This window comes from Pelophylax lessonae (assembly GCF_965119305.1).
Source record: "Pelophylax lessonae genome assembly, chromosome: 2".
Lineage (NCBI taxonomy): Eukaryota > Metazoa > Chordata > Amphibia > Anura > Ranidae > Pelophylax > Pelophylax lessonae.
This window is the reverse complement of record NC_138769.1, coordinates 555,804,324-555,831,705: the sequence shown is the minus strand read 5'-3', so window position 1 is coordinate 555,831,705 and position 27,382 is coordinate 555,804,324. Positions and strand designations below refer to the sequence as shown.

General features: G+C 46.8%; 1 protein-coding gene across 1 annotated transcript in view; it reads left to right on the top strand.

Moving 5' to 3' along the window:
* The window catches only part of PRKAG1 (protein kinase AMP-activated non-catalytic subunit gamma 1), a 56,738-nt gene extending 31,924 nt beyond the window's left edge, over positions 1-24,814 (top strand). The window contains exons 6-13 of the mRNA XM_082246767.1: positions 3,887-3,932; positions 4,051-4,105; positions 4,183-4,309; positions 4,389-4,554; positions 8,913-8,950; positions 9,035-9,181; positions 24,168-24,261; positions 24,375-24,814. Coding sequence (XP_082102893.1) covers positions 3,887-3,932; positions 4,051-4,105; positions 4,183-4,309; positions 4,389-4,554; positions 8,913-8,950; positions 9,035-9,181; positions 24,168-24,261; positions 24,375-24,391 — 690 coding nt within the window. The 3' untranslated portion in view covers positions 24,392-24,814. The remainder of the gene's footprint in view (positions 1-3,886; positions 3,933-4,050; positions 4,106-4,182; positions 4,310-4,388; positions 4,555-8,912; positions 8,951-9,034; positions 9,182-24,167; positions 24,262-24,374) is intronic.
* The last annotated feature ends 2,568 nt before the right edge of the window (positions 24,815-27,382 follow it).

Below are 27,382 nucleotides of genomic sequence, written 5' to 3'. Positions count from 1 at the left end.
TTTTCTTTATTTTTTTTACACTGTATCTTTACATTTCTTTTGTATCTCTTTTATTGCTATCAGAAGGGATGAACAACATCCCTTGCGATAGCATGGGCCATGACAGATCCTCTTTATGGAGAGGTCTGGACTCTGTTAGACACCAAATCTCTCCTCTGGCCTCCAAAGCATCCAATCAAACCAGGATCGGTTTGATCAGATGCTTATTCAAGTCGGTAATGGCTTGGTTACATGAGACAAAACCCAGAAATAATAAAATCCTCATCGCTTCTGTTTTCTGACGTCACACAGTGGCAGCACCTGAGGCTGAGGACGGGAGGCGGGAGCTGAGCAGAGCAATGTAATATCCCTCCATCAGGGAACACAGTGGGCAGTGGCAGCCAGCTCGCCGGAACTATATGGCAGCAAATCATCACTGGACTACGGCGCTTTGTACACATGCGCCTGAAAATAAGAAAAAAGTCCCTCTACTGCAGTCACCTCTTGGGCCCCTCTGTTGGCTTAATGGGGCCCAGGAAAATTTATTTATACCCCCCAGTAAAAGTGTTTGTGAAATCCTACTTTTTTTTTTTCACCATGGAGAAAATAACTGGACTGCTGCCCCGGGCCCCCTTGTAGAGCTAATGGGGCCAGGCCCGGTACAACAGGGCCAGTTGTACTGCCCTATCAGCTGCCCTAGTACCAGTGCACAAAGCAAGGTCCATAAAGACATGGATGATCTAGTTTGGGGTGAAGGAACTTGACTGGCCTGCAGAGTGCTGACCTCAGCCCGATAAAACAGGGATCATCAAACTATGGCCCTCCAGTTGTTCTGGAACTACAATTCCCATCATGCCTAGACATGTCTGTGGATGTCAGAGGTTTACAATGCCTCATGGGATGTGTAGTTCCTCAACAACTGGAGGGCTGTAGTTTGAGGATCCCTGCGATAGAACATCCTTTGGATGAATTTGATCAGATACTGCAAGCCAGGCCTCCTCGTCCACATCAGTGCCTGACCTCACAAATGTGCTTCTGGAAGAATGGTCAAACAGACACACACCTAAACCTTGTAGACAGCCTTCGCAGAAGAGCTGAAGCTGTTATAGCTGCAAAAGGTGGGCCAACTCAATATTGAACCCTAAAGACTAAGACTGGGATGCCATTAAAGTTCATGTGCATGTAAAGGCAGGTGTCCCAATACTTTTGGTAATATAGTGCCATCTCTTCCCAGAAACGACTAAACTACTTGGCACGTGTAAAGCCAAGTGGTTAGCTGTTCTCGATCTAGATGAGGAAGACTGGGAGGATGTGTGGGAGGCTCCATTCACTAGGCTCTTCTCTGCCAGGAACCACCTTATCCATTATAAGTTTTTGCACTGCATTTATTTGACACCTGCTAAGCTAGGGAAGATGTTTGGTGCTGCTCTGTCCCAAGGGCAAATTCCATGCACATTTTTTGGGAATTGCTTCGCTATTTGGGATTATTGGGCTCCAGACCTTCAGTGTATTCAATCAATTACATCTATTACCTTTAGCCCATCTGTGAGGACCTGTCTATCGGGATTAGTGGATGGGTTAGCCCCCACTAGAGCCATACGTACTTTGCTCACTTTGTTATATTATGCAAGAAAGCTAATCTCTCGTGGAAGAAAACTGCAGCCCCCACTATTGAGTCTTGGAAGGTGCTGGTCAATAGGGCCCTTCCACTTTATAAAGCGACCTATACTAATAGGGGAGTGCCGCACAAGTTTGACGGAGGGTTGAATCATCCCACACGGTGTCAGATTATTCTCATCTGATGTGATGTACTACTTTACTGTCTTCTTGACCCAGATGTGAAGGGTTAAAGCCTATTAAATGTACTTGTGGATAGAAACTAAATGTAAGATATTGATTGCTTGTTTATGTTCCAGAGAAATGGGGAGGTCCACATATCCTGTATACTCCCTAGCAACTGAGTGTGCTGTACTAGCCACAGGCAAGGCTGTTTTTACCTTGGTTTTTGTACCAGTTTTATTTTGTTTGAATTTCTTTCTTTTTTTGGTTGCTTGTTCTATTCTGTGTCTACAGGCAGTCTCGGTTTTGTAACGCTCATGTAAACCTATAAATAAAATAATTTTCCAGAAAAAATACACAAAAGATACATGAAAGATAATTTTAATCCACACAAATGCATTATATTACCTTTTTTATTGAGGAAATATAAAAGATGTGGTTGTAACAAGCCAGAAAACATGTCAAGCTCTAGAATTGCTTTCACAAGGCAACGAATTTCAGTACACAAAATTCTCTATAGCTTTTACTTTAATAGCCTTTACAGGTCACCAGTTTAGAGTTAACTGTAAATGATCAACCCCCCCATATATGCAACATCTAGCAAAATCAACACTGTTGGCATGTTGGTTGTAGGCACCATTAGCATGTTTGTTTGTTTTGTATGTGTGTGGGGGGTGATTTGAGGGATTTAAGTGCTTGGGTGTAACTTAAATTTTTTTCCTTTTTTTTTTTTCACTGAACTTTATTGCCATAACAGAGTGGACTCTTCTGACGTCTGCAGAAGGAATCTGGTGGTTCTATGACCACTGGATCGCTTCCAATGTGAAAGCCAGCAGTTGGTTTTCTATTTTTCTAATCCGATTTTAAGCCACCAGAAGCAATGTAAATACCGGGATATAGAGAAACATTAGATTCACCCCCATGTGAAAGTGCTGAACAACCTTCTCTGCAGCACTCCACCAATCAGGCCTGTATTGTAGAGTGCCCAGACGGAAGCCACTCCTCAGTAAAAGGCACATGACAGCCCGCCTGGAGTTTTGCCAAAAGACACCTGAAGGACTCTGACTTTGAGAAACCAAAATTCTCTGGTCTGATGAAACAAATATTGAAGTATTTGGTCTGAATGGCAAGCATCATGTTTGGAGGAAAACCAGCATCGCTCATTACCTGCCCAATACCAACCCTACAGTGAAGCATGGTGGGGGCAGCATCATGCTGTGGGGATGTATTTAAGCAGAAGGAACTGGATCAAGGCAAAAAATGAATGCAGCAATATACAGACAAATCCTTGATGAAAACCTGCTCCAGAGCGCTCTGGACCTCATACTGAGACGAAGGTTTATCTTCCAACAGGACAACGATCCTAAGCACACAACCAGGATAACAAAGTAGTGGCTATGGGACAACTCTGTGAATGTCCTTGAGTGGCCCAGCCAGAGCCCAGACTTGAACCCGATTGAACATCTCTGGAGAGAACTTAAAATAGCTGTGCACTGGCTCTCCCCTCCAACCTGATGGCTCTTGAGAGGTTCTGCAAAGAAGAAAGTGAGGAACTGCTCAAAATAGGTGTGCCAAGCTTGTAGCATCATACTCCAAAATATTTAAGGCTGTAATTGGTGCCAAAGGCTTCAAAAAAGTATTGAGCAAAGGCTGTAAATACTTATGTACATGTGACTTTTTTTTTTCTTTCGTTTATTTATAATAAATTTGCAAAGATTTCCAACAAACTTCTTTCATGTTGTCATTATGGGGTATTGTTTGTAGAATTTTGAGGAAAATAATGAATAAATCCATTTTGGATTAAGGCTGTAACATAACAAAATGTTGAAAGATGAAGCGCTGTGGGTACTTTATGGATACAGTGTACATAGTTACATTAGTCCAAGCTGGACAAATGTAACTACTTATAACATGCCGATGCCTGGAATTATTCTTTACATTTCATATACCCTAGCATTAAATGTTTTTCTTTTAGTTCTGTAACATGAAATATAAAGAATGAAGCTTTTATGGCGTTTTTTTTATTAGTCTTTTTCTCATTGATGTTCAGTGAGTAGTAGGAGCAATTTATGATAAGCTTTACCTCTGATGGCTTACTGAAGTGTTACTTTGCTCCATGTGTTATCAGGTGCAAATTTATGAGCTGGAGGAACATAAGATAGAGACTTGGAGAGGTGAGTTGTCAACCTACAAGTTGAATATCTGCCATTACTTGTGTGAAAAATATGGGAAGAGCAAATAATCAGATGGCTGCTGAGCTCTAAAACTTGCTAAATTATTTACTTTCTTTAGAAGTGTATTTACAAGACTCTTTCAAGCCTTTGGTCAGCATTTCGCCCAGTGCCAGGTGTGTATTGGTCACACTTAATACTTGTCTATCTTAGGAATTGTTACAACATTCACCTAATTTGTTTTGCTCTTCAGTCTATTTGATGCAGTCTCTTCTCTGATTAAAAATCGCATTCATCGTCTGCCAGTCATTTCTCCAGACTCTGGAAATACACTGTACATATTAACGCACAAGAGGATTCTCAAGTTTCTCAAGCTTTTTGTGAGTCTCCTTCTATCTATGACTTCTACTTTCATCTTTCAGGCTTAGATTTTTCACTTTTCTCTGTTTGCGTTTTCAGATGTCTGAACTGGAAAAGCCAGCTTTTGTGACTCAAACGCTAGAGCAGCTGAAGATTGGAACATACGATAACATTGCTATGGTCCATCCCAACACTCCTGTCTATGTAGCTCTGGGTATTTTTGTTCAGCGCCGTGTATCTGCTTTACCGATTGTTGATGAGTCTGGTAAGTGTATATATTTTTATTTTATAGTACCTACTACACTAAATTTAGATTTATTTTGCCAACCAAGTCAAACTTTCCGCATATCTGCGCAATAAGCTATAAAGTGAACCTTATTTAGCCGTTCAGTGATCGTATAAAAAAATCTCAAAGCCTGGTTGTACTGAAGTTGATCGATCAACTTCAGTACAAGAAGCCTGCCCATAGATGTATCAGAATTTGTCCGGTCCTGCTGAACCGGCCACATTTCAGTTCATCTATGGACAGTTTAAAGAAGAGCTCCAGGCTCCCCCCAAAGAAATTAAAGTCAGCAGCTACAAATACTGTAGCTGCTTAGTTTTAATATAAGGACACTTGCTTGTCCAGTGATCCATCAATGTCATCACCAGAGCCAATATTTCAATTGGCTTTGGGTGCAGGCGCCAGCATAGCAAGTAAGGGAAACAGGAAGTGAAGCCTTGCTCGATGGTCCGTCCCAGTGAGACGATGGTCCCATCACGTCCCGTGCCAGAGACTCGATGGTCCCATCACGTCCCGTGCCAGAGACTCGATCGTCCCATCACGTCCCGTGCCAGAGACTCGATGGTCCCATCACGTCCCCTCCCAGAGACTCGATGGTCCCATCACGTCCCCTCCCAGAGACTCGATGGTCCCATCACGTCCCCTCCCAGAGACTCGATGGTCCCATCACGTCTCGTCCCAGAGACTCGATGGTCCCATCACGTCCCGTCCCAGAGACTCGATGGTCCCATCACGTCCCGTCCCAGAGACTCGATGGTCCCATCACGTCCCGTCCCAGAGACTCGATGGTCCCATCACGTCCTGTCCCAGAGACTCGATGGTCCCATCACGTCCCGTCCCAGAGACTCGATGGTCCCATCACGTCCCGTCCCAGAGACTCGATGGTCCCATCACGTCCCGTCCCAGAGACTCGATGGTCCCATCACGTCCCGTCCCAGAGACTCGATGGTCCCATCACGTCCCGTCCCAGAGACTCGATGGTCCCATCACGTCCCGTCCCAGAGACTCGATGGTCCCATCACGTCCCGTCCCAGAGACTCGATGGTCCCATCACGTCCCGTCCCAGAGACTCGATGGTCCCATCACGTCCCGTCCCAGAGACTCGATGGTCCCATCACGTCCCGTCCCAGAGACTCGATGGTCCCATCACGTCCCGTCCCAGAGACTCGATGGTCCCATCACGTCCCGTCCCAGAGACTCGATGGTCCCATCACGTCCCGTCCCAGAGACTCGATGGGACGGGACCATCGTGTCTCTGGGTCTGGACCATCATGTCTCTGGGTCGGGACGGGACACAATGGTCCCGTCCTGATCCAGAATTACTAAAAAGGAGGTAATAGTGGATTTGTGACCACATAAAGCATTAGAGATGATGTCCTGTTAAATGTGATCAGTACCAGGAAAAGGTCATCTAGAGCACAGGGCGAACATGCCTAATTGTGCCCCCCCCCAAAGATGTATGATCCTTATCTGTCAGCGAAAATGGAGCACTAATCTGCATGCTCACCCCCTAAGCATAAATTCCCCCTCCTTCCAGTACAAATCCCCCCCCCCCAAGTTCAGCACAAATCTTTGCCCCTTATCTCCCCCCCCCAGCTCAGATCCTCTCCCTTCCCCCCCCAAAAAAAAAATTCCCCCTCCCTAGCACTAATCCTCTACCCCTCAAACTTCCCCTCCAAGCACAACCCCGCCTCAAAAGTACTTTATGTGGAGTCCATCGCTTAACAGATTTAGCTATTTTATATATGTGTCAAAGAAGGATTGCTAAGTTATCTAGCTGTTAAGAATACTTTGCTTACAGTTTCCTTTACTCCAGACCGCTTTGGTTGGCCATTTATAGTTCTGACATTCTGCTCTGCACTGCACATTGACTAAGCTAGTCTTTGAGTAATATTTCCTGCATGACAGGAACACAGAAAAAATGTTTCCAGAGCTCAACAGTTATTTTTTTTTTTTTTTTTATCTATACAAAAGGCATGAGCAGTGTTTCATCCTGTTAATTTGAATCCTTGAGCCTTTTCCTTCCCACATCGCTTATACATTTTAGCATTTGTGTCTACCCAAACATAGTTTCCTTTTTTTATTTTTCAGGTGAGGTTTGTTAAAGCTGGATTGTTTAGTGACAAGTTCAAGTTTGATACATTGTATTCCACTGCACTTTGCGGATAAAATTCATTGTTGACTTCAGTTCTTGCCTTACAGTCTAAAGCTACATTCACTCCGGCCATTTATGCCAGTGTAGCGGCAGGAATCAGAGATTCCTGCTCCGACTCTGAGCGGCAAGGTGTGGCAGCTGGCCCTATCCACTATGACAGGTCGCAGGCAGCCGCAGCTATTTGTTGCTGTCCACATACCCAGCGATTACCTACGGTGATCGCCACTGGACGCAGGTGATCGCTGGCTTTGCAGAGACCATCGAATAGCTGTGGCCTAGCTCCACCTAGCCGATCACAGCCGCAGCAGGAATCTGATTCCTTGCGCTCTACTTCATCTATAGTTTATTCTTTGGATTGTGGGAAGAAACGAGTGCCTCCTGAGTCCCTGTTCAATTGCACAAGTTTCTGTGCAAATGATTTAAATGCATTGCTCTTTGTAACTCTCAAATGTTTTGTAGACTTTGCTATTAAACACAGTTAAAGGAGTATTCTTTAAAAATGTTGTGTTGGTTGTAAAAAAAAAAAAAAAAAAAAAAAATTCTGAACTGAAATTTACTAGAGCAGAAGTCTATTCATGAACTTATTCACGCAGTCAATCAAAGCTGTGCAATTCCAGGATTCAGCATTAATCTCTGGTGGGGGTCAAACCAAAACAGCACTGTGGCTGTTTGCATATAAACATATGAGGTAGGGATGCACCGAAATGAAATTCTTGGCCGAAGCCGAATAATAATGAAATGTTTGGCCGAAGGCCGAAGGCCGAATACCGAACGCGGTGTTTCGCATTTTTTCCATTTATTTTGCCAATTTTTTGTCCTCTCTCTTGTCCTCTCGTGTCTCTCTCTCTCTCTCTCTCTCTCTCTCTCTCTCTCTCTCTCTCTCGTCCTCTCACTCTCTCTCTTGTCCTCTCATGTCTCTCTCTCTCTCCCTAAATGTTACTGTAGGGAATGGGATTCAGTGCACACTGCAGCCTTGTACCATAGGGTTAATGTTAGTGACACTGTAGGGATTGGGAAGGATGCTGGGAATGGAAATCAGGAAGCATGCAGGCAGCCTTGTAAATTTTAATTGCAGATACAGGGCACTGGGCAGGTCAGGGTTAATGTGGTAACATCAATTACTCAGTGACAGTCAGTGTCAGTGTGGACTCGATCAGATTATACAGTGACAGAGTCAGTCATAGTGGTGGTAGTAGGAGGCTGGAGGTGGACTAGTAGGAGCCTGGAAAGGAGCACAGCCGCATACATACATTACTCACTTGTGCACTGCAGCCCGCCCCACACATTCAGTGAGTCTTACTCTCCTCCCTAGTTTTTTCAATGGCACATTCAGGAAGCCAATAACGCCGTGAGTAGCGGCACAGCGGAACCAATCAGGTGTGCAGGCACGCGTGATTGGTTCGCTGTGCAGCTAATCAAGGCGTGATTGGCTTCCTGAATGTGCCATTGAAAAAACTAGGGAGGAGAGTAAGACTCACTGAATGTGTGGGGCGGGCTGCAGTGCATGAGTGAGCAATGTATGTATGCTCACCGCTGAAGTGTCCCGGCTTCCCCTGCCTAACACGGAAGTCTGTGAGTCCTCCTCAGAGTCCCTTCCCCCTGTAAATATCGTGACCTCGGCGATATGAATATCGCCTAGGCCCACAGAACGATAGTCGATATCATATCGACTATCGTTCAGCCCTATTGTTCGGCACAAAATTATTCGGCCTTTTGACTTATTCGACCGAACACCGAAAGTGCCATTTTCTCTATTTTCAGCCGAATAATGTTCGGCCGCCGAATATTCGGTGCATCCCTAATATGAGGCATTACATGCACTTATGGACAGAGGAAAGGCCCTGGTCATTGATTTGTACAATTTTCCTGGCTGCAACTGATTGCAAACACAAGTGATCTCCGCTGGAGAATCCTGCTGACTCTAAAAGGTGTATGGCCTTAATCGGCCATGTGAATAAAGACTTTTGAAAGGCGACCACTTCCCTTTCTCCTCTTTTTCAGAATTCTTGGGTTAGGGAATATATATCGCTAGATGGTATTTACCGGAGTTTATGCCACCAACAGTGCAAGAGAGGAAAAATGCATCCTGAAAAGAGGCTCTTTTGGATGACAAAAGTGTGTTTTTATTCTAGAACATCAAAAATATTTATGGCTGCTTTTCATTGGTGGTTGTTCTTGTTCACAGGGCGTGTGGTGGATATTTATTCCAAGTTTGATGTCATTGTAAGTACTTCTTCTCTTTCACCATAGCATATTCTGGTGATCTCCGTATGTATCCGGTCTGATATTTCCTTTTGTCATATCTAGAATTTAGCTGCTGAAAAAACGTACAATAATTTGGATATCACTGTGACAAAGGCTCTTGGACATCGCTCTCATTACTTTGAAGGTGTCCTAAAATGTTACCCACATGAAACCCTTGAAACCATCATCAACCGTCTCGTTGAAGCAGAGGTAAAAAAGTTAATTTCACAGAAGGGGGCTCTTAACAGAACGTGCGCTGTAACCAACATCACTTAATAGAGTATCCGGAACAACTGAGACAAAGTGAGCACAAAATAAGCAAAGGTGTGAATATTAGATTACTGAAGTTTAATACCAAATAGGTGCAGTGTGCCTTGTTGAAATAGGAGTTCTTGCCTAAACAAACTTTATTTAACTTGTGTCTAACTATGAGAAGTGTGTACCTTTTGTTGGATGGTAAGACCAGGGTAGATGCAGGCATGGGTGGCTGTTAGTCTAGCAGAGCCAAAAAAGAGACCTGGTATTTTGAGGGATGGAGAGTTGGGCATGGAGAGGGGGTGGGCATTCAATTTGGTGCATTGTTGATCAGAAGTATAGCAGCCTGTAACACTGTAGCGCCTTTAGGCAGTAGTGGACCAAACCAAAAAAAGCATAAAAATATAATAGTACCTGGAGAGAGCTAGTCTTGCTAAAGGGAAATTTGTACAAACCTAGTAGTTTAAATTTCCCTTGTTCTTGGGACTTCACTGTGGCTAAAAGAAGAGCAGGAGAGAAACTAACTGCAGACCATTTACGAAACTCATATTTCTCTATCGCTCATTGACAGACGTAGTCTTCTTGATTCTCAAGAGCTGGGTTATGTTGTCTCCGCAGGAGTAGGACTAGGCAGAATGACAAAACGTTCTGGCTCCACCCTAGGGGGCAGTCCCTGAGGGTATATCCTCCCTCTCTCTGCTACAGGGAATCAGTTTTTTTCTGTCTAGTCAGGAGTAAGGACCTAAGTTCCTTGCTGGGATCTTTTGGTCCTGGCAAGACTTTTTTTCTTTAAGAAAAAGACATTTTTTAGGTAGTTTTCTCCAGTGTTTTTTTCCTGTGAGATCTTCAAGCAAAAATGCCGGACTGGGCGACACTTGTGGTCACCCCAGCCGGCCTACGAGCGCGTGCAGACCAGGCATTGCGCTTGGTCGGCCGCGACATATTCAAGTAAGTATGCGGGGCCGGGCGACGGGCTGGATATGAGATCCAGTGGTCACCCCGGTTTCTGCCTAAAAGCGCGTGCAGACCAGTGCGCTGAGTCGGCCGCGACGGAGTCCCAGTAAAGGGACTGACTTTGCGAGTTAAAAGCTCGCTTGGACGCCAGGACCAGAGAGTCGAGGCGTCCACAAACCCCCACCTCGGTGGAGAGGGTATTATGAAGAGAGGGTGCCTGTCGGTTCGGTATGGTGAGTAAAACGTTCCCTTTTTTCCTCATTTATGAGGCAGTATATATTATGGGCCCCTCCATATATGGTCAGTATATATCTGACACTTACAAGTCCCCCTTGTAATACAGCATGTGTTTGTGGGAAGTGGACTTGGTTCAAGAGCTAACACTCTACCCAGCAGACTGTAACATTACAGCAAACATAGGAGGTATAATCCTACCTTATGTGCAGTGTATCTCTGTAGATCCATATGTCACCTCTCAGCAGAGTGCAGGTGGATGTGCTGGGAAGACGATATCGGCGGTCCGCCGCCATTTTGCCGTAGACCGAATGCATGTATGTCCTCAGGTCACGCCGGCCGCCATGTTTTTGGAGTCTTATGTCTCTTCTATGGGGGCGGCCATGTTTTGTGAGCCCAGCTTCCTCGTGGAGGGCTGGGAACGCCGGAAGGCGTACACAGGGGGCGGAGCCACGCCTTCTGCCCGGGAAAAAGCAAACAGCTCCTTCCAGTCTGTGTAAGACAGACGCTGGCTGCAGTTTGTTGGAAACTGCACTGCATCGGTTGGTGAGCCTTGGGGGTCCCTCTCTCTCTCTCTGGGATCGAGAAGCAGGTACTCTGAGGGGCGCTATTGCGCTAGGGGGAGACACACAAAAAAAAAAAGAAAGAGTTACGCCTTCTGCCCGGGAAAAAGCAAACAGCTCCTTCCAGTCTGTGTAAGACAGACGCTGGCTGCAGTTTGTTGGAAACTGCACTGCATCGGTTGGTGAGCCTTGGGGGTCCCTCTCTCTCTCTCTGGGATCGAGAAGCAGGTACTCTGAGGGGCGCTATTGCGCTAGGGGGAGACACACAAAAAAAAAAAAAGAGAGTTTTTTTGTTTATTGCTGGCAAAAGTGTCCTGTATTAACATGGACCCTGCCACTCATGTATCTCCTCCGGATCCCCTCGAGGGGTCTGCGGGATCCTCCAGCACCCCATTGACAATTGAATCTTTGTCAGCCATTATGGAAACCTTTGTGTCCCGGGTGGAAGTGGCTTGTCAGGGACAGGGCGCAAGAAAGCGACCCCCGCCTAACCCCTTATTATCTGAAACCTCGGATTCAGACTCTGAGCCTATTTCTGAAGTTGCAGGTACTTCATCTGGTATTGGTGTCTCGGGTCCTGTCTCTTCAGACAGTGAGGAGGATGTTTCGGCATCTGCCATAGCCCGAGAGGAAGCGTTGGTAAACGCACTCATTGTATCTGTTCAAGAGACTTTAAGGTTACAGGGTATTCCATCAGAAATAGCTGAAACTGAGATCCCTTTTGGGACTAAAAAGCGCATCAAAGTGGCAAAGGTTTTTCCATTGCCCAAATGTTTTGGCAATCCTATCGATGAAGAATGGCGTCTGCCAAAACGCACTTTTAATATTTCCAAACGCATTGACAGGCGTTATCCGTTTGAGGAAACCCTTATTAAGAAATGGACAGAACCACCTGTGGTGGATTCACCAATTGCTAGATTGAATAAAGCCACGGTTATTCCTTTAGAAGACGCTCCGTCTTTTAAAGATCCAGTGGATCGCAAGATAGAAGCTATGTCTCGCACCATGTTTTCCTTGATTGGATCAGCTTTCAGGCCAATAATTGCTATTGGTCTGGTTTCGCAGGCTGTAACTGAATGGACCAAGTGGTTACGCCGGGACTTAGAAGAAGTCCCTCAGGCGGTATCAGATTTGTTGGAACAAATGATACAGGGGTTACAGTTTGTATGTGATGCGGCGTTAGACGCCACTCCATTAATGGCGCGAGCATCAGTCTCAGCAGTGGTTCTCAGGCGTACACTGTGGCTAAAAGGTTGGATAGCCGACCAAGGTTCCAAAAAAGCATTGGCTAATATCCCCTTTTCAGGAGAACGTCTATTTGGAGCCAACTTAGATGAGATCATTAAGGATCTCACCGGTGGAAAAAGCACCTTTTTACCGCAAAATTTTAAAGGTAGAGGAACTCGTCAAAGACGAGGGCCTTCTTTTTCTGCTCACAAGAGGTTTTTTCGTCCAGCGGGTGAAAAAACTAAGTCCTCCAAGGTTCCTACAGGAGGCGTCAGGGGTCGTTGGTCGGGCAAGCAAAAGCCCGCCCCCTCCAGACCTGAAGATAAACCATCCAAAGCCTGAAGGTGCGCCCCCACCCATAACTGGGGTGGGGGGACGTCTTCGCCGGTTCCCGGATCCATGGCTTTCCAGAATCCCGGACAAATGGGTTTGCGAAGTCATAAAGTCAGGGTACAAGATCGAGTTTCGATCTCTCCCACCGGCGCGATTCTTCCCTTCCAATATCCGACTATCTCCGGATCGTCTAGAAGATCTGCGGAGAGCAGTCACAGATCTACTACAACAAGGAGTGGTAGTCCACGTTCCTTGGACAGAACGGTTTCAAGGGTTTTATTCAAACCTGTTTACAATACCCAGGAAAGAGGGCAAAGTGCGTCCAATTCTGGACTTAAGAGCGCTCAATTCTTTTGTCAACATAAGAAGATTCAGAATGGAGTCCATTCGCACGGTAGCAGCCTTCCTGCATCCAGGGGATGTCCTAGCGTCCATAGACATCAAGGACGCCTATCTTCACATTCCCATTTTCGCAGGACATCAGCGTTTTCTACGCTTTTCCGTAGAGGAGAACCACTATCAGTTTGTGGCGTTACCTTTCGGTCTCGCCACGGCTCCGCGGGTCTTCACAAAAGTGTTGGCCCCAATGTTGGCACTTCTGCGCCAAAGAGGTATATCGATTCTAGGTTACCTAGACGATCTTCTGCTTCATGCAGAGTCTCCTCAGACCTTGCTACAAAACATAGAAATTACTATGATTTCTTTACAGGAATTCGGGTGGCTGGTGAACCAGCAAAAGTCTTTTCTGGTTCCCACCCAGAGACTCGAATATCTGGGTCTAATTCTAGACACAGTCAGGACAAGAGTGTTTCTTCCGGTAGGGAAACTTCGAAAGATTCAATCAGCAGTCCAGCTGTTACTGTCCAACAGCTGGTCTTCCCTTCGGACTTGCATGAGGGTTCTGGGGTTGATGGTGGCTTCATTCGAAGCAGTCCCATTTGCCCAGTCCCATACCCGAATTCTTCAGCAAGAGATTCTCCTCAGATGGAATCGGAATCCGGAATCCCTGGACAATCAGATACGATTGAGCAAACAGACCAGAGAGTCTCTGGTTTGGTGGCTTCGGTCTCCAATGCTCAGCCAGGGAAAGTCATTTCTGCCAATATATTGGACGATAGTGACCACGGATGCCAGTCTATCCGGATGGGGAGGAATTCTCGGTCAATTATCTGCCCAGGGACTTTGGTCCCCGGAAGAATCCAGATTACCGATAAATGTATTGGAACTGAGAGCGATCAGACTTTGTCTGATTCACTGGACCGAGCAGCTCCAGGGCAGCCCGGTTCGGATCCAGTCGGACAATGCCACGGCCGTGGCTTATGTCAATCATCAGGGGGGCACCAAGAGTGTCCGAGCGGCCAAAGAAGTGGCTTGCATTCTTCGCTGGGCGGAACGATTTGTTCCAGCAATCTCTGCGGTGTTCATTCCGGGGGTGGAGAATTGGCAGGCAGATTATCTCAGCCGTCAGACCCTGGATCAGGGGGAATGGTCCCTCCATCCAGACGTTTTCCACCAGTTGTGCCTACGGTGGGGCACCCCGGATGTGGATCTGTTGGCATCACGATTCAACAGGAAAGTTCAGAGATTCGTGGCTCGCTCCCGCGATCCTCTAGCAGAAACCGCAGACGCACTGATCGCCCCGTGGGGGCAATACCAGCTAATATATGCCTTCCCTCCTCTCGCGTTACTGCCAAGACTTCTTCGCAGGGTAGAGGAGGAAGGAATCCCAGTAATCCTGGTAGCTCCGGACTGGCCTCGTCGAGCTTGGTACGCCGACATGGTCAGACTGGTGGCGGACGTCCCGTGGAGACTTCCTCTCAGAGAGGATCTACTGTCTCAGGGACCGATCCTCCATCCTGCTTTACGATCGCTGGCTTTAACGGCCTGGCTATTGAGACCCAGGTGCTGAAGGACAAAGGTTTGTCAGCTTCAGTTATTCCTACTCTGGTTGAAGCAAGGAAAGCGACTTCCAGAAAGATTTATCATCGCACATGGAAGTCCTACATTGCATGGTGTGAACCTTTGGGGTTCCGTCCTCGGTCTTATTCGATTAGTCGAATATTGGCTTTTCTGCAACAAGGGGTTGAGCAGAAACTGGCCTTGAGTACTATCAAGGGTCAGGTCTCAGCATTAGCCATCTTCTTTCAGAAGCCTTTGGCTACTCATTCCTTGGTGCGGAATTTCATCCAGGGGGTGCGACATCTGGCTCCGCCAGTGCACGCGCCGTTACCCCCCTGGGATCTTAATTTAGTGTTGTCGGTTCTTCAGAAACCTCCCTTTGAAGATATTAGGGAGATTCCTCTACCCACGTTGTCCCAGAAGGTGGCCTTCCTGGTGGCTATTACTTCTGCACGCAGGGTGTCAGAACTGGCCGCATTATCTTGTCGTTCACCATATCTGGTGGTTCATAGAGATAAGGTGGTTCTTCGTCCGAATCCATCCTTCCTACCAAAAGTAGTTTCAGAATTTCATCTGAATGAAGAAATTGTATTACCTTCCCTGTGTCCTAAGCCCAGTCATCCTCGGGAGTTTGCGTTACACTCCTTGGATGTGGTCCGGGCGATCAGGGTATACTTGAAAACGACAGACTCATTTCGCAAGACGGATTCACTTTTTGTGATCCCAGATGGACCCAAAAAGGGGTTGCCTGCATCTGCCGCGACCATTTCCAGATGGATCAGACAGACGGTAGTGCAGGCTTATTCTATTAAGGGTCGGGAGCCCCCGTTCCCTGTTAAGGCGCACTCCACTCGGGCACTTAGTGCGTCATGGGCCTTTCGCCATCAGGCGTCAGTGGTCCAGGTGTGCAAGGCGGCTACCTGGTCGTCGGTGCATACCTTCTCTAAACATTATAAAGTTGATGTTATGGCATCGTCTGATGCCTCATTTGGCCGCAAGGTTTTGCAGGCCGCAATTTGAGGAGACCAGTGGTCTACCTCGAGGGTTTTTTTTTCCGTTGGAAAATTTTTCTTTAGTCTCCTTTGTTTATAATGAGCCTTTAAAACTTCTAGTTTGGCACCGGTTGGGCCTACTAGATTGGATTTGATTTTGTCAATCCCACCCCTCATTTGTGGCACTGCTTCTGGATGTCCCAGCTCTTGAGAATCAAGAAGACTACGTCTGTCAATGAGCGATAGAGAAAAATGGATTTTTGTAAGAACTTACCGTAAAATCCTTTTCTCTTAAGCTCATTGACAGACGTAGTACCCGCCCCTCTATCATTGAGTTGGGTTGGGTTAATTTCTCTGTACTGCTTTAAACAGAACTGATTCCCTGTAGCAGAGAGAGGGAGGATATACCCTCAGGGACTGCCCCCTAGGGTGGAGCCAGAACGTTTTGTCATTCTGCCTAGTCCTACTCCTGCGGAGACAACATAACCCAGCTCTTGAGAATCAAGAAGACTACGTCTGTCAATGAGCTTAAGAGAAAAGGATTTTACGGTAAGTTCTTACAAAAATCCATTTTTCTCTCTCCTTCATTGATGGACACAGCTCCTGGTATTCATAACCATTTGGGTTATACTGCCCCCTACAGGACGACACTAGGCAGAAAAGAGTTCTGGCTACACCCATGGGCAGTCCAAGGGGGTATACTCCTTCTCTCTGCTATCGCCACTCAGTTTTTTTTCCGCCTAGTCAGCAGTAAGGACCTAGTTCCTTGCTGGGATCTTTGGTCCTGGCAACATTTTTTCTTTTTGGATAGAAATTTTTTTTCTCCTGGATTTTACCTGTGAGATCTACAATCAACTGCCCGATTAGACGACAGGCTGGATAATCTAGATTCAGTGGTAACCGCATTCTGGCCAGCGTGCGCACAGACCTCAGCTCCGCGCTAGGTTGGCCGTGACATAGCTCCACTGGACAGGGGCTAGCCTGCGAGTTAAACGCCTCGCGAGGGAGCATATGACTGGGACTCGGCCCAGGTCGCAGCATTCCTCCTGGCCGAAAAATAGCCCCCCCCCCCCCATTTCGATGGAGGGGGGTTCTGTCTGGAGCGGTGCCTGGTTCCTAGTATGGCGAGTAGCTGTCCCCCCTGGAGGTTTTTGGGCTGAACGCGGGCCCCTCCTTGGGACGGTCGGATTCCTGGATTCCCCTCCTTCCCGCAGGCACGCCTCCTTGCCAAATCTCTCATCCTACCCCCTCCACACACGCTGGGGCCGTTTGGGCGGTCTTGCCACCGTACCTGGGGTGGGGGCAGGGCGCTTACTAGCAGTGGGGGGGGGGGGTTGCGCCCTGATAATCAGCTGTACTGGGGGGGGGGTGTTAAGGGTTGCCAGGGCCCCCCATCCTGCCTGGATCAGTCCTTGAGGCTTGGTCCCCCTCCTGGATCCCTGTATGCCTCGTGGTGCTGCCATTTTGTTGTAGCCTTTCTATACACGGAGGCCATGTTTGTGTAGTCCGGTGGCCATTTTGCTGTGGTTTGCCATTGAAAATAGTGGCAGCCATGACAGTGGACCTGTGTGAGCGGCGATTTTAGCGGTGGGAGCTCCTCCTCATTTCCTGGTGCTGCCTCCTGGTTTTTTTTTTTTTTTTTTACTTCCTGATCGCCACACATGTAGTGCATTATCCTGGTGGCTGCAGGCGCTTGTTTCTGCAGGTGGTGAGTCTGGTGGGATCTTTTCCCTCTCTGCTGAGGATCACTTGGTGCTTTGTGCCTGGCGACCGAGTGGTGCTGCGAGCACAGTGGGGGTTGTCCCTTAGCAGTGTGTTACACTTTTTGTGGGGTCCACCTGGTGACTGCACTGACGGTGGTACTGGAGTCCCTTGTGTCCCAGGTGGAGGTGGCTTTCAGGCGACGGGCTAGCAAAAAGCACCCCCCAACTTCCCCTGTCTCATCAGATCCTGAATCTGATTCGGCTGCCTCAGACGTGGGTCACCTTGTTAAGTCTGCAACCACACACCTGGAATCCTCGGATAGTGAGGATGATTCCTCCACATCTGCGACCTAGCACGGACAGGCACTGGTGGATGCACTGATTGTATCTGTGCGTGAGAGTCTAAAGATGGAGGACGCAGCGACAGGTGCAGGTACCCTTTGACACTCTCAAGCCATCCAGAGCGGCAAAGGTGTTTCCTTTCCCTGCTTATTTTGACAGAATTGTTGCTAAAGAGAGAGTGTTTTATTGTTAAGTAGGTCTTTCCCATTGTTCTATTGTTTCTGTCTGTTGGCTGACTCTTGGAGGTATCTATGGTAGGATTAGTCTTGTCAGCTCTACCTCATGATCTAAACCATTGTGTGATGTTTTGGTTTTATTGTTCATGTGGTGACTGGACCTACTTTCTCTTTCGTTCATTGATGGACGCAGCTCCTTTAGGATTCTTGACCATTGTTATACTGCCCCCTATAGGAGTAGGACACGAAGCAGAAAAAAATAACTTGACTACGCCTAGTTCTGGTGGCTTTTGGGCAAAGGGCTAGCAAAAAGCGCCTTCCCCTGCCTCATCTGTCTCCTCAGATCCTGAATATGATTCCGCCGTGTCAGACGTGGCCCACCCTGTTGGGTCTGCAGCCACGCGCCCTGACTCTTCAGATGATTCATCCACACCTGTAGCTGTGCACGAAAAGGCGCTAGTGGATGCACTGATTGTGTCTGTGGGTAAAACTTTAAAATGGAGGATGAAGCTGTGGCGGAGGTGCCGGTCCCCTTTGGCACTCACAAGCCGCCTCCTTTTCCCTACTATTTTGACTGATTTGTGGTGAAAATGTGGGAGCGTCTAAAATGTTCCTTTGTGGTTCCTAAACGCTTTGCGAGGAGGTACCCATTTGAGGAGTCCCTCCTTAAAAAGTGGACTGTTCCACTGGTGGTGGACCCCCCCGGTTTCCAGGTTGAATAAGGTGACCATGATTCCGGTTAAAGAATCCCCAGCCTTTAACGATCCAGCTGACAGGAAAGCGGAGGCTGTGGCCTGCAAAATGTTCACTGTTGCGGGTTCAGCGCTTAGGCCAGTCCTCACTATTGCCCTGGTGTCGCAAACTCTGTCCGAGTGGGCTAAACTTTTGCGCCATGACCTGGAGTGAGTAGCTTCCCCCTGCTTTTGCTGAAGTGGCGGACCAGTTGGTCCAAGGGCTGCGGTTTATCTGTGATGCCTCCTTTGGATGCGGCTCCCCTGGTCTCTCGGCGGTCTGTTTCGACAGTGGTACTTAGGCGCGTATTGTGGCCTAAGTGTTGGTCTGCGGACCAGACCTCTTTTAAAAAAAAAAAAAAAAAAGCTTTAATGGATTTACCTTTTAAGGGAGATCGCCTGTTTGGAGCTACTCTGAATAACATTATTCAGAGTCTCACCGGGGGAAAGAGTACTTTTTCTTTTGCAAGCTGGTAAGGGTAAGGAACTTCGTCACAGACGTGGCCTGTCCTTCTCAGCTCACAAGAAGTTTTTTCGTCCCTCAGGGTCCTCCAACAAGGGTTTAAAACCTCCTCGGGAGGTTCCTAGCTGCCCTCGTCTGGCAAGCCGAGAGCGGAATTCTCAAGACCTGCGGGCAAGGCTCCTTCGGCATTAAGGTGCGCCCCCAACCGCGCCTGCGGTGGGGGAATGTCTTCGCTGGTTTCCGGGCCTGTGGACCCCTTGGTGCAAGACAAATGGGTCCACAAAGTGATGGTCCTCTTACACGATCGATCGTTCTTACCCTCCAGAAAGGTTCTTTCCTTCCAGTGTGCGCCTGTCCACCGGAGTGATTGCAGGCTCATTGGGGTGGTACAAGACCCGCTGCTTCAGGGTGTGATTGTCCCAGTTCCGGCCTCTGAGCGGTTTCAGGGTTTTTATTCAAACCTGTTTACGGTCCCAAAGAAAAAGGGAAAGGTGGGTCCAATTATGGATCTCAAGGCCCTGAACTGCTTTGTGCGGCTACAGAAGTTCAGGATGGAGTACATTCGCATGGTAGTGGCATCCCTACATCAGGGAGATTTTCTTCCCTTTATCGACATCAAGGATGCTTACTTGCACATTCCAATCTGTGCCGGTCACCAGCACTTCCTCCGCTTTGCTGTAGAAGAGGAGCATTTTATCAGTTTGTGGTGTTCCCCTTCGGACTCTCCTCCAGTTTTCACAAAAGTGTTGGCTTTGGTTCTGGCATTGCTGCGTCAGCGGAGAATTGCAAACTCTGGACTCTGCTCTAGCCAGAGTGTCCCTGCCTCCTGACAAACTCCAGAAGTTGCACGCTGCGATTCATCTCCTACTGTCCATCAGATGTTCATCCCTCCGGACTTGCATGCGGTTGCTGGGCCTGATGGGATCTACCTTTTGAGGCAGTTCCGTTTGCACAGTTCCATACGAGGTCCCTGCAAAGGGAGCTCTTGATCAAATGGGACAAGTGTCGGAAGTCTCTGGACAATCAGATCCTGCTCAGCCGGGAAACCAAAGGCTCTCTGTTCTGGTGGCTTTTCTCTCTGGTGCTTCGACAGGAAAAATCCTTTCTCCCCTTGTATTGGACAGTGGTCACCACGGATGCCAGTCTGTGGGGAGTTGTCCTGGGTCGGAGCTCTGCTCTGGGTTTTTAGACACTGGAAGAGTCCAGACTAGCAATAAATGTCCTGGAACTCAGGGAGATCAGGCTGTGCCTGGATCACCGGACTGGTGTTCAGGGGGCTTCCAGTGCCCGATTCAGTCAGGCAACGCCATGGCAGTGGCTTATGTCAATCACCAGGGGGGAACAAGTGTGCTGGCAGCTCTGGAATAGCCAGCATTCTACGGTGGGCAGAAAGCTTAGTTCCAGCCCTTTCCATCCTGCACATTCCAGAAGTAAGAAACTGGCAGGCGGATTATCTCAGTTGGCAGGCGTTGGACCAAGGAGAATGGTCCCTTCACCCGGATGTGTTTCATCAGATATGTCTCCGGTGGGACACTGTCGTCCCAGCTTAACAGAAAAGTTCAGAGGTTGGTGGCACAGTCACGGTATCCTCTGTCGAACGCTACAGATGCTCTGGTGGCCCCGTTGGGCCAGTACAGTCTGATCTATGCTTTCCCTCCTGTCAAGCTTCTGCCGAGGCTTTGGCGCAGGATCTGGACTGGCCTCCCCGGTCTTGGTGTGCTGACCTGGTGCCCCAACCTAATGCGGCTGGTCGCCGACGTCCCTTGGAATTTGTCTCTTAGGGGAGGATCTGCTGTCACAAGGGCCAATCTTCCATCCTGCTTGACGTCTTGGCTGTTGAAAACCAGGTGCTGAAGGATAAAGGTTTGCCTGGGTTGGTGATTCCGACGCTACTGAAGGCTAGGAAGTCTACCTCTAGAAAGATCTACCATTGTATGTGGAAAGCATATATTTTGTGGTGTGAGTCGACGGGAGTTCACCCTCGCTCTTTTTTGGTGGCTCGGGTCTTGACCTTCCTTTAACAGAAAATTGGGCAGAAATTTACCTTGAGTACCATCAAGGGCTAGGTGTTGACCTTGGTGGCCTTCTTCCAATGACCTCTGGCCACGCACTCCCTGGTGCATACCTTTTTATTCAAGGGGTTCAACATATGACTCCACCGGGGTGGTTTCCTCTACCGCCCTAGGATCTGAACTTGGTGCTTTCAGCTCTCCAGAAGCCTCTCTTTGAAAATATTTGAGAGATTCCCCTGCTTACTCTCTTAGAAGGTGGCCTTTTTGGTGGCTATCACCTCTGCTCACAGGGTGCCGGAACTGGCGGCGTTATCTTGTAGTACCCCTTACTTGGTGGTCGACAAAGCTAAAGATGGTTCATAGCCCATGTCCGTTGTTCCTTTCCTTAGGTAGTCTCTGATTTTCATTTGAATGAAGACTGTGTTGCCTTCCCTGTGTCCCAGGCCCAAACATCCTAAGGAAATTGAGTTTCATGCTCTGAATGCAGTTCAGCGATTCAGGTGTACTTGGCAGTAACGGAGTCTTTTCGGAAGTCAGACTCACTATTTGTGCTTACGGGTGGGCCAAGAAAAGCGCTGCCTGCTTCGTCTGTGACCATTTCAAGATGGATCAGACAGACTGTGACTTTCCCTGTCAAGGCGCACTCTACTTAGGCACTTAGTACTTCTTGGGCCTTCTGTCATCAGGCGTCAGTGGCGTAGGTTTGCAAGGCAGCCACTAGGTCGTCGTTGCACACTTTCACAACATTGGCATCTGCGGATGCTTCCTTTGGCCACAAGGTTTTGCAGGTTGCTGTTCAGAGGGTCTGTTCCCTCTTTTTGGGTGTTTTGTTTAGGTGGGCTCCAGTTGTTTTTTGTTGAGCTCCTGTTACCTGGTTGGCTACTGTTTAGCCTTGGGATTTTTCTGTTGTCCCACCCCTCATCTTTTGGACGTCCTAATGGTCAAGAAGCTGTGTCCATCAATGAACGAAAGAGAAAATGGGATTTTTGACTTACCGTAAAATAAATTTCTCTGCGTTCATTGACAGAAACAGCACCCACCCCTCTATGGAGTTGTAAAACTTCTGACACTGCTTGTAACAAGGGGGGATGGGGGAGGGGAGTATACCCCCTGGGACTGCCCATAGGCGTAGTGAAGTTTTTTTCTGCCTAGTGTCCCACTCCTGTAGGAGGACAGTATAACCCAATGGTCAAGAATCCTAAGGAGAGCTGTGTCCATCAATTAACGCAGATAAATGGATTTTACAGTTAGTTAAAAATCCCATCTTTTTTCAAGTATAAAAAAGTGTTTCTGTTGAAGCATTCATTCCTTTGGCGTTTACTTCAACATCTTGTCTGTGTACGATGATTGGGGTAACAGGGCTGCTATTAGCTCTGTCTGCTGTAAAGTTTTGGAGGGCAGGAGGCACTGTTTAGTGAAAGGAACCACCTAATTGTGGTGCCAAGCGGTTCTGTCACAGTAAGTCTATGGGTGACATCACTTTCCGGGTATTTCCCAGCCGTTGTTGGCTCTCTTTTTCACATGGCATCGGCCGCTGGAGACTGGACCTGATCGGCTTCAGAAATGGTATGTATAGCGATTTTTGCTTTACAGGTTAAGATTCTTAGAATGTGGCTGCCAGTAGATTTAGAGTTAGTTTTAGGCTGAACTTCTACGAACTTATTCAGAGAGAGAGGCCTGTAATATAGCCATTTTTGAATTGTCTATAATTCACTTTTAATTGGGCTGTCTTTTTCATTTGCATTGCCCTCAGTCTAATGCTCCCTCCAGTTCTGCATCGGCTCCCTCAAACAGTGTGCTGGAAATCCCAACTCTTGTACAAGGAGAGTCAGTGGAGAAAAGAAGTGGTCTGGGTTTAGTTTGTTTTATTTTTCAGGGCTTTAACCGATAAGTTTGCCTTAAAAAAATAATAAATAAATAATAAAAGCACATTTTGGCAGGTAAAAAAAATTGCATTTATTTTTTTCTTTTTAGGAGCCTGTAAAGCATTGCACCCATGATCACCAGATCACAGGTGCAATCCCACTCTCCTGCAGACTGTCAGTGTAGCTGTCTGCTGTCTGTCTCGTACAGGCAGGCAGTTACTGATTGACTGGAAGAATCCATGAACTACAAGAGCTTTTACCAGCGCCCTGGTATTTAATTGAGAACTACAAGCCATCAGCTGTAAAGACTGTTGGTACTTGTGCATTCATTCACAGAACTCTGTGAATGAATGACGCGGCTGTGTAAGCAGGGCCCCCCATGGCCTCATTCTTTTCAAATTGTGACAGCGTGTACAGGGAGAAGATCCCTCCACTGCTCTCCCCATTAGAAGGGGATCAGGGAGAGGTTGCTGGACTGGGAACATGTTACATGTAACATTTTCACAAAGGTAAACTTATCCTTTTAAAAGTACATACCTGTGTACATGACATAAGTTTGACATACCCTGAGTAAACTTGGCAAATGGCTATTAAACTGACATATAGCTCTTTCCTCTTCTACAGATTATTGGAAGTTGTTCCAAAAAAAAAAATACTGCATAGGTGGTACGTCACTCCCTATAAACGCTCTAAAGTTTCCATAGCCTATTCAACTACACTATATTTCCAAAAGTATTGGGACGCTAGCCTTTACACGCATATGGTTTTTAAAGGCATCCCAGTCTTAGTCCGTAGGGTTTAATATTGAGTTGGCCCACCCTTTGAAGCTATAACCGCTTTAACTCTTCTGGGATGGCTGTCCACAAGGTTTAGTGTGTCTATGGGAATGTTTGACCATTCTTCCAGAAGCACATTTGTGAGGTCATGGGAATCAGACACACTCCTAAACCTTGTGGACAGCCTTCCCAGAAGAGTTGAAGCTGTTATAGCTGCAAAGGGTGGGCCAACTCAATATTGAACCCTACGGACTAAGACTGGGATGCCATTAAAAATCATGTGTGTAAAGGCAGGCGTCCCAATACTTTTGACAATAGTGTATTTGATAGTGAACAGATTTGATAACATTGGAATTGTATTATGGTGGGCGCAGCTCATTTTCATATATCACATAGAGTATCCATTTTTAGTGGAATCACATAGCTGCAGCCTGAGAATTGTATAACCAGGGACACACGTATTGTATTTTGCACCGGTGACCTCACATTTGTCATTTTCAATAAAACTTACTGAGACAAAAAAAAAAAAAAAGTACGGACCTTTGTGGATGCAATATAACAAAAAGGCAGCAGTAGGTCTCTTGTAGTGTGATTTATTATAGTAATCGAGTTTGAGGCTTACAATTTTTTTCTTTTAAAAACACATTTTTATGTCCCCCCCCCCCCCCTAGGTACACAGACTGGTTGTAGTGGATAAGAATAATGTGGCTAAAGGAATTGTTTCTCTTTCTGACATCCTGCAGTGTTTGGTTTTGACAGCTGGAGGTGAGTTTACTTAAGATTTGTTGGTAAATTGAACATTTGATGAAGCTTTCTATAAGTTATATTTGCATGAAAGACTCATTCAGTTTATCTCCGTCTCTTCATCATTATGGCAGGTTCAAAAAGTTCATGACTGGCATAAATGTAGTACACCACTGCAGTGATGCAGTCTAGAGACGAACCAAGACCTTTGCACTTCTCAGAATACAATAACCTCCACAAAGTTTCAGCACCGAGAATATCTCATTGTTAATCCGGAGGTGGAAAGAATGGATTCGCCACCAGCAAAAAATAACCAAGCATTCTGTGATGCAGCAGCGTTTATCTTCAGCAATACTATGGGGCATTTCTAGGGATTTACCAATAATTTTATATTAGTCAACTTTGTAGTTCAGTGAGAGGAGGATTACACAGTATTGAGGACTTGTCAGAGTTACTTCAGGCATTTTTTTATAGCACAATTATTTTCTTACCATACTGTCCAAAAAGTAGAGGGCGGATGGCCTAAAGATTAGATGCAGTTTTCACCTAGATTTTTTGTTTAGGAGGAATTTATTGTGGCCCCTGTCACAAGTTTACTGCATGTGAAAAGTCTGGTATTGGAAACGTAGCACAGTTTTTTACACAAAGCCGTTAATAGTTTGCACTTGGCGGATGGGTGTGACACATGCCACTTTAATGTTTATATATTATTTTTCTGTAACTGTCTCTGTTAAGCAGTTATGTTTCCATTGTTTGGAACAATATATATATATATATATATATATTTCCTTTTCCTGAGAACTCAGCAACGCTGGCATTTTTACTACATAAATGTTTTCCCAAGTGTCTGTGTTTTTAACAGGATTTATTGTCCATAAAATTGTATACCATTAATAAAATGTGCTTTTCCTAAATTGTGTGTTTTTTATAGATTCTTTGTATGCGTTACTGTTGTATTTTGACACTTAACTCTGCATTTTGTCTTGTAAGAAACAGCCCAATATACAAAGCTGTAAAGTGGTTCTAAAGCCTTAAAGAGTAAATCCACTTTTGTTGAGATAAACATTCCCCTCTGGGTGATCTATGTACATTACCAGGATTATAACAAACTTTGTTGCAGATTCCTACCTTTTGATATTCTGAAGAAATCATGGTTTGTTCCTCTGTGCTGAGTGGATCTAATGGAAGTAGTTTCATAATTATCAAACAGCTGTGCACCTGCAGGGCACTAATGAGGAAATCTGCTGGGCCTGCATCCCTTTAGATGTGTACCTATTTGGAGTATCCCACCAAAAATGACATTTTTGTTGCAGGGGATGCAAGAAATCTGACTTGTATCCTAGGCAGACTTCTGGGAAATCGGTGAGCCAATCACACAAGCAGGAAATTATGTTTTTGGGGTGTGTTCTGTACTCGATCTCGATCAGAACCACTCCAAATTGCCATATTGCATTGCATTTTCAGAAAATTACAGAGCTGCAGATTGAAAAGGAAAGGTAATTTTTAATATTACCATATGACTTTGTCGCAATTGTATACACTAAATTATATTTTTTTCGGTATTTGCTATTTTTTTCCCCCCACGAAAGTGGAGTTACCCTTTAAGGTTTTCTCCAGTCGCCTTTCAGGACAGCACATTGAGAGCGCAGCTCCACCCACTTCAACAGGAAACACTGCAAGATTAAAAGCTCCGCCTCTTCCACCATGCCTCAGTTTTTGTGTTTCCTCCTCCATGAGGAGACACTGCATGGAACCAGTGTGTGGGGCTGCGCTCTCTCCATGTGGAGTTGGGTGGACTTACCCCGTTTTTTAGCATCTTTTGCGGAGACCATCCCAGCACCCCTCCCTGAGGACAAAGGGGCTGTTCCGGAGCGGCCGCCTTTTCGAGCTCAGGGGAGCAGAGCTTCGTCGGAGGGTCTCGCCTGTGCGCCGGGGGTCCGCTGGTGGGGCTGGTAGGCAGCTCTGGCGGATGTTTTCCCTTCCGCATATCGGTCCCTGGTCCCGCTGTCGGGGGACGGCAGTACGGTAGGCGGGACTTCCGGCGGGGGCGTGGTGGCTTTGGTTCCAGCCACTAGCAGCGCAGAAGGCGGCAGCAGGTCAAGGGTCGGTGCTTCCGCTTCCGGTCTCCACAGGGGGACGCGGGAAGCGGACATTTAAATTCAATACATGCGGGGAGGATCTGCCCAGCTTGCTGCAGGCTCTGCGATGGAGGACAGAACCGCAGCGTCGGTGGAAGCAGGCGCCGTCAGCACCGGCCCAGCCCAGGTAAGAGAGGTACAGGGGTGCCTCTTCTCTTTACTATTGGGCTTATAGGTTGTTTGGTTGTTTAGTTGTTCCTCCTTGGGAGCCTGCCCTGCAGTCGGAGGTGTATGTCCTTAAGGCTTGCAGGATTGTATGTATTATCTGGGGGGCTGTTTGTTTTTTAATCAGTGCTAAGTTTTTTAATCAGTGCTAAGTTAGTTATCTGATAGGTGGTTTCTGGTGTGTTTTGTCTTAGGTTAAAGCCACAGTTAAAGCCAGGGCTTCAGCATCTTCAAGGAAGTGCCCCTCTTGCAAGAATCCTCTTAAGGATACCTGGCCTAAGCCACTCTGCAGATCATGTATAGCGGATCTATTAAAGGAGGAAACAGCCAAACAGAATAGTGATCTGTTTTCATCTGTACAAGAGCTTAAAGATACGTTAAATTTCCCTAATAGCTAGGGGATCAGCCTCCCAGATTCCCAGACAGAACAAAATGTATGGGCAATTTCTCAAGCATCCACCTCTAAGTCAGCTGAAGCGTATGACACAGAGGAAGAGAGGGCTAGTACTTTAGTTTTCCTCAGAGATTCTGAGGAAGAAGAGGAAGTGTCTAGATCGTCCAGATATAAATTGGCTCTAGAAGAAGTGGGTGAACTCCTTAAAGCGGTATATACTACCTTGGAAATTCCGGATGAAAAAGTACAGATGTCAGTACACGACAAAATGTACCAGGGTTTAGATCAAACCAAACATAGGGTGTTTCCGGTCCACAAGGTTCTTACGTATGCAATTAAAAGTGAATGGAAGGACCCTGAGAGGGCCCCCCTTTTTCTCCAAATCTCTAAAGAGAAGATTTCCTTTTGAGGATGATGTAGCACATCCCTGGAATAAAAAACCTAA